Source organism: Galeopterus variegatus, unplaced genomic scaffold, assembly GCF_000696425.1.
Source record: "Galeopterus variegatus unplaced genomic scaffold, G_variegatus-3.0.2 Scaffold3861, whole genome shotgun sequence".
NCBI classification, from domain to species: domain Eukaryota; kingdom Metazoa; phylum Chordata; class Mammalia; order Dermoptera; family Cynocephalidae; genus Galeopterus; species Galeopterus variegatus.
In genome coordinates, this window is record NW_007729972.1 from 166834 (window position 1) to 178021 (window position 11188).

Consider the following 11188-nt stretch of genomic DNA (forward strand, 5'->3'; position numbering starts at 1 on the left):
GGGGTGGTGGTGGCGGGGGTGGTGGGTGCTTTAATATATGACACTAAGAAGATGGTCAAATGAACAAAGGAACATCTGACTGATATCAGCAATGTGGAAAATTTCTTATAAGAATGTTAGAGAAAAACAAATGAGATTCAAAACTGTTTATGAACTCTGATTATAATAGCAACGTAAAAATAAAATTATGTACAAGGAGAAAAATAACTATATCAAAGGGCTAAAGTGATTCTGATTCAGTTTTGAAGTCAGAGTGATAGGGTCACAAATCGTGGTTCCAGCCTCACAAATGGGTCACTAAGAATAAGGAATGTTTCTGAATCTTAATTTCTTCAATTATAATTATACAGGCTGCTGTAAGGATACAGTGAAACAACCTAACCAAAAGGCTAGCATTGTACATAGCACATGGTCAATGCTAGATAGACACTAGTTATTTTACTTTTTACTGGCAGTGTGGTTACATTGCCTTTATTGCAAAAATGCTATAAGCAGGAATATTTTAATTATTTGACTATTATGTAGGGAAATTCCTGAACAGATATTCTTAACATTAGCCGTATTCTCCCTTTAAATTTTCAGGAATGAATCAAGTGTGAAAATAGCATTTCTGTTAATCCACATATAACATTAACAAATTGTTCTGTTTTACCTATTTTGTAAATTTTTTAAACTGTAAGAAGTGGATGCAAATGAAGATTAAATTTGTATACTTAACAAATAAAACTCAACAGATGCTACTGTGAAGAGTCTCAAGTGTAACCCTGATGTATTCTTGCAGTGTCTTTGCATTTCCTCCGTGAGATCTGTAAATCCTGCACATTTTGAATCGTCTATCGGCTTTTGAGTATACACTCCCTGATCAAATACAGACTGGAGGTAAGGTTCTTCCATGTTTAGGGCCATGAATTTAAAATAGATTTGAACACTCAATTTTCCTTCCTATCATAGATTCCTTCATAATAGAACCGAACACTCAAATTCTTTCATGAGACTGTATGTTGTGAAGTGTGAATCTCCCCACCCTTGTGAGATAATGATTATTCTCCGAAGTTTTTACTTATAAGCATGTATAATTATTTATAGGAGTGTGATACCACTACTTTTTGTTACTTTCTTTTTCCAAACATGTTTTATTCACTAGCTTATGAAATAAAAGCTACACTACCTTTTAGATAAACATTTAGAAGTAGCCAAACGTCAGATGACACTAGGCCTTTGCATTTTACCTTCTGCCATGCAAACCTCAATGGCATGCTCCACTGAATAAACCCTACATTTTTAAAACTATGAAGCTCAGTACAATGTGACTCATAATACTAAAGAACACAGAATCCCTTCTACAATGACAGAAAGACATTTTCATTAATCAAAGACACAAACAAGACAGTCAAATATACTCCTAAGCACCTGAGTTACACAGTGTATGGTCAAGAGACTTTGCTGGAAAGGGAGGGTTATATTCTGCAATTTGGCACCAGCTCAAGTTCTAACTTTTGAAGCTATCACAGGAGTTTGAAGTCAGAGAAAGATAAAAAATATACCTAAGGGAAGTGGGCGATGATATAATGTAAAGAATCAGTGGCTGCTAATTTAACCCATGCGTTGTATGTCTGCCATTACCAGTTTGTCTTTCTGTCGTTCACCATGGATGAGAAAGCCGCTTCGTCCATTGCCTTCAGGGTGCATGACTTTACAGACCCCGACGCGACTGATCCCGCCTCCTTCCTGTGGGAACCATCCCCCGCTGGAGTCATCTCTGGTCATAACCACAGCCTTGACACGCACAATATAGCTGTCACTAAAACGACAACAACAAGAAGAACGGGGCATGACAATGGTCTGGCAGCTGCAGAATATGTTTCACAATGAAAGGGGACCACCGGCCAGCACTTTGCTGGACTTGTCAAGAGAAAATCTATGCCTGGTGACAACCTTAAAAGGTAACCCATCTCAACTTTTAGGGAAAAAAGAAAAAAAAAAAAAAAAAAAAAAAAAAAAACACTTCAACTCAATATAAAAGTATATTTTTAAAAAGATACCTAATTTAAAAAGTATATTTAAAACAAGATACCTAATTTAAAAATATTTATGCGTCTTTGAAGATGTATGCAGTCATGTTCTCCAGTTTCTGGGTGTAAGCATTACTAATAAAATGAAAGAGCTCTATAATTTGTTATCTACAAGTCAAGAAGACAAACCTATTACGAGGGTATTATGGTTAACTAATTTTAACCCCTTAAAATTAGTTTACAATGAATGACCAAGTCTTAATATTCTATAAAGCTAGTAATTTTCTTATTTAGCAAAGAATAGGATAATCCACTTCCAAATCACAAATTCACCATAATTTATATAGGTGGGAAAATATTTCGATTCAAATAACCCTTTACACATTGTAGCCTTCTGCTTATGATTTTATTTTTTTTCCCAGTCTAATACTTCAATTTCGCAATAAGTTCTTTGGCACATTTCCCAAAAATCCTCTTTCTCCTCCAGAGACCAACTCTAACTTATTTTCATTCTTTATCACTTGTTTAGGAAATTTATTTGGATTTTCAACAAGGCCATTAAATTCTCACTTGTTGTTTTCTTTCTGTGGATAGAATTCATTTTTCACTCATTCAAACATATATTCACACATGGTACACAGCAGGCGCTGAGCCAAATTCTAGGGGAACAGAGATGCAGAAACCGAAGACCTGAAGAACCCAGAGAACTGAAACCGCTCGTTCCTTGGGCCTCAAGGAAGGCCATTCCCCAGCCCCAGCGCTCAGAGCCTGACCACCACGATTGGCTGGAAACCATGCAGACAGTCCCTCTGTCCCACAACCCTGCTCACCTCATTCACCCACAAAGGGAAAGCCACCCAGACTTTCCATGACTCACCCTCTCCTGTGACCCAACTCCCCCGCCACCGCTCTCCCCCAACTCAAGGTCCAACACCCCCCTCACTTCCTCTTCCCTCCTCTGCCCATTCCTTTCATTTTCTTTTAATGTGATAAAATACACGTGACATAAAATTTACCATCTTACCCACCTGAAGTGTGCAGCCCAGTGGTATTAAGTGCATTCCCACTGTTGTGCAGCTATCACCACCATCTATCTGCAGAACCTTTTCATTGTCACAAACTGAAACTCTGTATCCATTAAACACTAACTCCCCATTCTCTGCTCCCTCCACTCTCAGCCCCTGGCAACCATCATTCTACTTTCTGTCCCTGTGAATCTGACTACTCTGGATACCTCATACAAGTTCCTTTCACTTTCCTAACCTGAGTGAAAATGTGTCCTCAGCTGAGCCTCTGTGGCCCATTCTCACAGGGCTGCTTTCTCTCTCCCACCTTGCTCCCTGCTGAGCCTAGATGTGCGGGAGTGTACTCACCACAATGCAGACTATTCACCCTCTCTGCAGATCCTCTGAAGCTCAAACACCTGACCATGCCCCCACAACCCTTCTTCAATCTTCTACAGACCTCTCAGTCACTCCACCTCATTCCCTGAAGACCTTAGCAACCAGGCTCACTGTCCCTCCATCTCTCCACCATGATCCCTGCCATGATTCCTGTTCATTTCATTATTAACTCTGAAGACTCTTCCAATTCCTTGGCCTCTCAGTTTCTGGGACTCTTCCCCTATAATGCCTTTGTCTTACACTCAAAGTTAGCCACCCTTGACCTTGCCATCACCAATATCTGCATCACCTCCATGCTGCACTTTTAAACATCCTGCTCTCCAACTGCCACCTCCTAACTTTGCAGCTCCTTGCCTCCAAAAATTCTTCACCAGACTAGGGCCAATGATCTGTTGTTCCAACCACCTTTATACCCTGTTCCCCAGACCTCCCATGGCCTCACTTGATTCTCTACCCAACTTAAGTTGCATAGTTTATCACAGCACTCCTTTGCACACAGCCTTAATGCTTCTGCTCTCTCTTTCCTCATTTAATTGCCTGGCACGACCCCAACTTGGTTAAATCCTACCATTTACCTGCTCCATGCCCCCACCCAGGCTGCTGAACGTGGTGAGGGGGATAAACCCCACCCTACTATGCTCATAGACCTCATTTCAAAGTCATGACCATTAATCTCAAGTAGGTCCTAAAGTGCCATCCAGCATCCTGCTACATTTCCCTTATCTGTTCCCAAGAAGACTATTTCACATGGCCTCCTAACCCCTTGCTCTCAAATGATGGATAAGCTTGCTTTAATTTTACTGAGAAAAGAGACACAATCAGAAGAGACCTTGCTCCTGCACCCACCACTATGCCTCCAGTTTGTACCAGGACTCTCTTTGCCTTTCCTCCTGCAACTGTCTAAGCCACCCACGAGGGCCAATTCCTCCACTTAAATACCTTCTATATACTGACAGCACCCAAATTCACACTTCCACCCAGGCCTTCCAAGCGAGGGCCAACTCCTCCACTTAAATACCTTCTATATACTGACAGCACCCAAATTCACACTTCCACCCAGGCCTCTTCCCCAAGCTTCAGACCAGTAAAACCAACTGCCTATGTGATTTCTGCTTTGGTGTCTAATGGACATCTCAATCAACATATTTCAGATTGAAATTCTTGATTCCCAACACCTTCCCATCCTTCCGATTCTCCCTTCATATCCAGAATCCACTTTTTACCACCTCCATTGAAACTGAACCAATCCAGCTTCCATCACTTCCACTGAGATTACTGCAACAGCCTCCCAACTGGCATCCTACTTCCACATTTGCCCAACCCTCCCAGAAAACAGAAAGCAAGTCAGACGATGACACTCTACTTGGACAAACCCTCCAGCGGTTCACTATATTACTCTGAGTGTAAGTCAAAACCTGGCCCTTATCCTACTCTTGTCGTTGCTCATTCCTCTTCAGTCCCCAGTGGCCTCCCTGACAACCCTCCACAGTAAGCACACTCCTACCTCAGGGCCTCTGCACTTGCTGTTTCTTCTACTGAAAACCATTCTCTCCAAATGCCAACGAGGCTCATATTCTTACTTCATTCAGGTCTCTGCCCAAGGTTGTTTCACCAGAGAAGACTTCCCTGTCCACTCTATATAAAGCAGCACAGCATCCTCCACCCCTCATAAATCATCTTGCCCTACTCTGTCTTTCTACATGCAACTAAATCAACACTTCCCCATAACTTATCTGTTTGCATACTAGAGTGCCAACTCCACAAGAGCAGGGAAGCAGGGACTTTGCCCTTTTTGTTCACTGCTATATCCTGAGTCTAGGACAGCGTCTTATATGTAATACGTTGTGGAATGAATGGGTTAAATACACAATATCAACAGGCTTTTAAAAAAGTATTTGTAGTTAACAGAATCCCTATAAAAATATAAAGTGTTCAATACTCAGTTGCTTATGAACCACGATAGCTTAACTGGGGTAACAGTAAAGATTTCATTAATAGGAAAACTGAGTAAAAATCACAGGTCGCACATGCAGATGTATCACTAGTCCATTCATCTCAGGATCTGACATGCTTATTTCTTTAGATCCTAGACACTGATTAAGAACACTTTATAACATTTACTTTGATTAGATGCATACAAACAATTCTGGAGAATAGCATGCCTTTTTCCCTACACACTGTTTATTTCAGAAAAACTAGGGGTCCCAGGATTTGTAATTCTCCAGTGTGCAACACAGCTTTCTTAAATCTTCTGAGTGTACTGTGGGGTTATCTCAGGATGAAATGGCCAAGGTAAAAAAACTACACACACCTCTTGTTAAAACATGCTTTTACTTTTTTTGTTTCAGGTGTGTGCTGTTTTCCCTTCTTTCGAGGGGATTAAGCAAACATGTAAAAGGGAACTTTGCATTATTTATGTTAGTGCCATGAACTTATTTCCAAAAAGTACTCATTTATTAGTGATTTTAAGAAATACCCTACTTCTCCGCTTCCAGAATATAACGGCTGTTAACTGGCCTTTGTGTTCTGCAGCATCCTTCCTGCCTTGATTCCTCCTGTCAAGTGCCTTCCTGAAGGCACAGACTTTTTGGTGATGGGGGATGAGGGGGAGAGGGGTTTGTGGGGGAGCAGAAGCCCCCTCAGTCTCCTCTGGCAACAACCCCTTCAGGCAGAATTAGCTGAGGCATCTGGCTATTTAAAACAAGGCAGGGGATAAGGCATTACACTAAAAGCTGCGAGGGATGTCTGGATAATCCAGCTGCATGGCCGCATGCCAACAGCTTCCTATCTGTAGTGTATTTGCGTTACTCAGGCACTTTACCCCATCCAGAACAGAAATGACAATGAACTCTAATACCAAAAACGTATAAAAAAGGAAAACTCCCTTCTCACTTTCCCTCCCCCCTTTCTGGAAAGAATTAAACAATATCTGTTTAAAACAGATGTGGAGGGTTTTTTTTTGGGGGGGGGTTGGTGGGGGGGCAGATGGAGCAGGAAGGGCAAGGCCTTTCAAATGTGCAAAGGAAAATGCTGCTGGTACACCTTGGAAAAAATTTCAAAACATGCTATCATTGTCAAAAATAACAACAACAAAAAAGCTTCTGAAATTGGCAACCAGTATACTGGTGAGAATCTGGTGAACTTCCAGACATGGGTCCAAACACCAATTGAGTGGAGCCCCAGTCTCTGAACTTGAGCTGAATTGCTCCAATCAATGTCATTACAAATGGTGTTTGACTGCCACCACTAAGACAACGCCATATTCTTTAGGTGTGTTATGAATAAAACTGACTGAACTGGGATCTTCCATTTAAACGTAGTTTCTTTAAGAAAAAACATTTGTGTTTCCAACATGTGGACTTATATTTGTAAAAGCAGGACTTTCTTGTGATCATTCAATATGCAAAAGAGGCAGGTGACATCCTATGGCAGGATAGCATGGCAAAGAAAAAAAAAATTTCAAAACTAGATTAGCACTCCCCCAAATAAAAGTTTTAGATCTCAGGCATTTACGTTCTAAGTTCTTGTAATTTAAATTTCCTTCAGATTCAAAGCAAACCCTGTCTGAGCCACGTTACAGAAGCAAAGGAATTGTAGAAAATGCTGACAAGGTAGCACTGTGTCCTGTGAAGAATGTGTATTTCAGAGCCACACAGGTCAGAGGTGCCCAACCTTCTCAGTAACTGAAGAAATCTCTTTGTGAGCTTCAGTTTCTTCCTTTGCAAAACGAAGAGACAATCTACCCTGCTGGTTAAAAGCAGTGATAAAGGTCAAGTGCCAGATCCAGAGATGTTTGATGAGCTGTAGCCATCATTATTTTTGCTGAAAGGCTGACTTTGATTACAAAAACAGGTCCTATAAATATAAACACCAACCTCCCTGGCCACTGAGGAGTGGGTTTCCAGACTGCCTGCGCTTTTCAGCTGTCAGAGAGTGGAGGGGCAGGGAAGCTGTCAGGCCCTTCATAATAGGGGAAAATCTGAAACGGACCTCCAGCAATTACCAATAGAAGTCAGATTTATCAAAACCAGGTTTGATAGTACATTGTAGGCACACCTGTAGAGGAAAATACTCTGCCTGCCATCTGTGAACTGGCCCTCTGATCCTACCCGCCCCCCTCGGTTTCTGTCGGGGATGGAGACTGGAACTTTTACATCTCCCATAAATACTTCTCAGCCCTTATCTGATTACATGCCCCTTTATCTCTCCATTAGCTAAACATTAGATTCACTTCCTCCCAGACTCTTCCATTCTTCTCCACTTCACCAGACTTTGAGAAGGATTAGCCAAGATCCCAGCCTCTCCAGCCCAACTCCCAGACTCCAGCTGAGCCAAATATAACACCACCTTCTCCCAGGGAGCTGAGCACACTCATTTTATTTTAATCACATCCCTGCCCCCCAGTCTTCCTCGTGCTCACAGATTTACAAAGCCTCTTTGATTTCATCGAATTAAACATTTAAAACTATTATGTGTGTGTGTAAAATATATCTGTATATATATGTGGACATATATATATATATGTCTAGTGGTCTTCTTAAAAGGAGTTAACAAAATATTTCATCATAAGCAAATGTGTTGAGAAGCCAAAGGTATTGGTTATATTCTATTTAAGTCAGTGGTGATTTTGTGGGCGTTCATCTTAAGTATCAACTACTTAAGAATTTTTAAAAAGTGGTGCACAACCGAAAAGAATAACATGGGGCAGTTTTAAACACAGTCAATGATGTGTTCCTTGAAATAAATCTGTTTTTTTGGGGGGGGGGCAGCTGGCCGGTACAGGGATTGAACCTGGACCTTGGTGTTATGATCACTACGCCGCACAACCGAAAAGAATAACATGGGGCAGTTTTAAACAGAGTCAATGATGTGTTCCTTGAAATAAATCTTTTTTTTTTGGGGGGGGGCAGCTGGCCGGTACAGGGATTGAACCTGGACCTTGGTGTTATGATCACTACGCTCTAACTGACTGAACTAACCAGCCAGCCCCTTCACTGAAGTAAATCTTAGCTTTGGCACCCAAAGAGTCAGTTTTAGAAGTTGTGTCTAAGGCAAATTTTTTAAAAAATGGTTCTTTGGAAACTCCCCCTGTGTCAGTATAACTTTCCTGAGTAAGTACCTCTTGAGGTGGGCAGTGCACCCAGCGAGAAGGAAAGCCTGGACAGGCGGGGCAGGATGGGCATGGTAGTTTGATGATTGTGGGAACTGCACAATCAGCAAAGAAAGTAACAACTTTTTCTTGAAATTTGAAAACTCTTTGCTCTAATCCTTATTAGTAGCAGAAATCCTAATTTTCCCATCCTGGGGGAACAGGGAACTGGAGACTGCTAGGCATATATATGCCTCTTAAATCCTTGGTGGCATTCCCAGTTAACCAGTTAGGACCTCTGTATCTGCATCAGTCAAGTATCAATGGGTAAACTGCCTTGATAGTAGGCTCTGGAAAGCATTTAAAATTACTTTTAAATAAGGTGAGGATTATATGGGCATAGGGTGGATAATTCAGCTTTAGGGCCTTCCTTCCAGGGCAATTCTCTATAGCAGACGAGGCTTCCAAACCCAACTGGCCATGTCCTCATGAATGCCTCCAACCTCCTTCCTTTTTTCCTGTAACATCCAGGAATCCTATCTGCTATAGATTGTTACGGGTAATAAGATAAATATAGACATGTATATGTGTGTTTTACTGTAACGCTAAATCTATTATAACATTATACACAGCTTCTCTAAATGTTAACGTGGATACTTTATGGTTAGTTAAAACACTTTAGGAAATTATGGGAAGATTTTATTGTTAACAGTTCATTAACATTTAAGGCATCTACTAGAGATGGTTTTTGTCAAAAACCACCTAAACATGAACAACTTTGACATAAGTACACTACTTTGAAAAATGAAATTTGTTTTATTCGAACCAAAAAAGAATAAATTCACTTCTTACAGACTGAAATGGTCTATCCTAAAGGGCTGAGTTTCAGGATGATTACCCAGCATGAAGTGGGGACAAGGGATCCTGGGAGGTGACAGGCCAAAGTCTGAATCTAGGTTTAAGATTTTACTTTCATTGTCTGTCTGCTTTACTGAGCCTGGAGTTCAGCAGAGTTCATAATTAATCATGATCAAAAGATTACTAACTTAAAACAAACAAAATAACCCACCACTGAAGAACCCTTTCTTCTTCTTCTACTTTTTATTCGAAAGCAATAATTTTCTTTGACTTTCCCTCTGTTTTACATACCCTTCCAAAAATGGTATTTACGATCTACATTTAAACCCTAAAGGCCAGCTAATGGAAATGTTGGATTACTAAACAAAATTAACTCTCACCACATTAAAGTATACATGTAATAGGAAAATTGGTACTTCAAAACACAAACGGCAAAGGGAGTTGTTTAAAGTTAATAATCTCCAATTCAGGGCTTTAAACTGCAGCCCTTGAACTTCCGTGCCTGACTTTCTCAGAATATTTTTGCTTTTTTTTTTTTCATTATTGGAGAAAACAAAGGAAAAGAGTACAGATGCTCCTCGAGTTATGATGGGGTTATGTCCTGTTAAACCCATCATAATCTGAAAATATCCTAAGTAGAAAATGCATTTAATACACCTATCCTACTCAATATCATTGCTTAGCCTAGCCCACCTTAAATGTGCTCAGAACACTTAGCCTACAGTTGGGCAGAATCATCTGGCAACATAGAATACTGTAGAACATCAGCTGTTTACCCTCCTAAACAGCTGCGGCTTGCTGCTGCTGCCCAGCATCCAAAGATCACTAACCTGGGAGAAGATCAAAATTCAAAATTTGAAGTATGGCTTCTACTGAATGTCTGTTGCTTTTGCACCTTTGTAAAGCCCTCAAATCCTAAGTTGAAGTATGGCAAGTCAGGGACTGTCTGTACTTAATAAGCCACATGCTGAAATGTTTAGGGAGGAATGCACTGATATCCGCAGCTTACTTTGAAATGCAGTTTTAAAAAACCATGGAGTGTTGGGTGGAGATGAACGGATAGACAGATAGTTATGTTTGTGATAAAGCAATAATAGCAAAATGCTAATTGCAGACTTGAGGTGGTGGGCATGGGGGTGTTGAGTACACACTTCTTTCCACTTTTCTGAACATTTGAAAACTTTCGTAAGGAGGAAGAGTGAGAGAATTTATAATGTCATATTCTAGACTGAGATCAGTACTAAATCTACAAGATGTTGATAATAGTACTGAAAAGTCTGGTTACTTCTCCTGCAATCCAGGACACAGTTCCCATTTTTTTAGCTGCTGCCTGTCCCCTAAAAGCAAACCATAGTCGAAAGGTCAGGAAATTACTCTACCAAACTATGTTAATACCAAATTATAAACCTACAAAATCCTTTGCAAGCTAGTCCTTACTAAGACCTGTTCTCAAACAAAAGAAGGTGATAATTTAACCCACAGGGAGGAAGGAAATTCAGCATATCATGCAGCAATAGGCTGACAGGATATTTAAGAGCCTCAGTATTTATACTCCTGGCAGATCCACTGGACATGCATGCATTCTGAGATGGCAAGAATTACTATATCATTTGGCCCCTTTTCCCCCTAGGATTCTGCCACCTCTCTTATTAGAGATGGAAAGCTAAACACACGTAGAAAGAAAGAAAGAAATGCACACTCAAGCCTCTGTTCTCCCAGAAGAATGCTGGGCTGCTCTGAAAGAAAGAAAGGAAGAAAAGAAAGGAAGAAAGGAAAGGAAAGGAAAGGAAAGGAAAGGAAAGGAAAGGAAGGAAGGAAGGAAGGAA

The 11188-nt window shown here is 40.7% G+C and overlaps 1 protein-coding gene across 1 annotated transcript in view; it reads right to left on the reverse strand.

The window, feature by feature from the left end:
- Window positions 1–11188, reverse strand: part of SPRED2 (sprouty-related, EVH1 domain containing 2) — a 50728-nt gene that overhangs the window by 29997 nt on the left and 9543 nt on the right. Inside the window, exon 2 of the mRNA XM_008586183.1 lies at window positions 1624–1801. Within this exon, the coding sequence (XP_008584405.1) occupies window positions 1624–1801 (178 nt within the window). The remainder of the gene's footprint in view (window positions 1–1623; window positions 1802–11188) is intronic.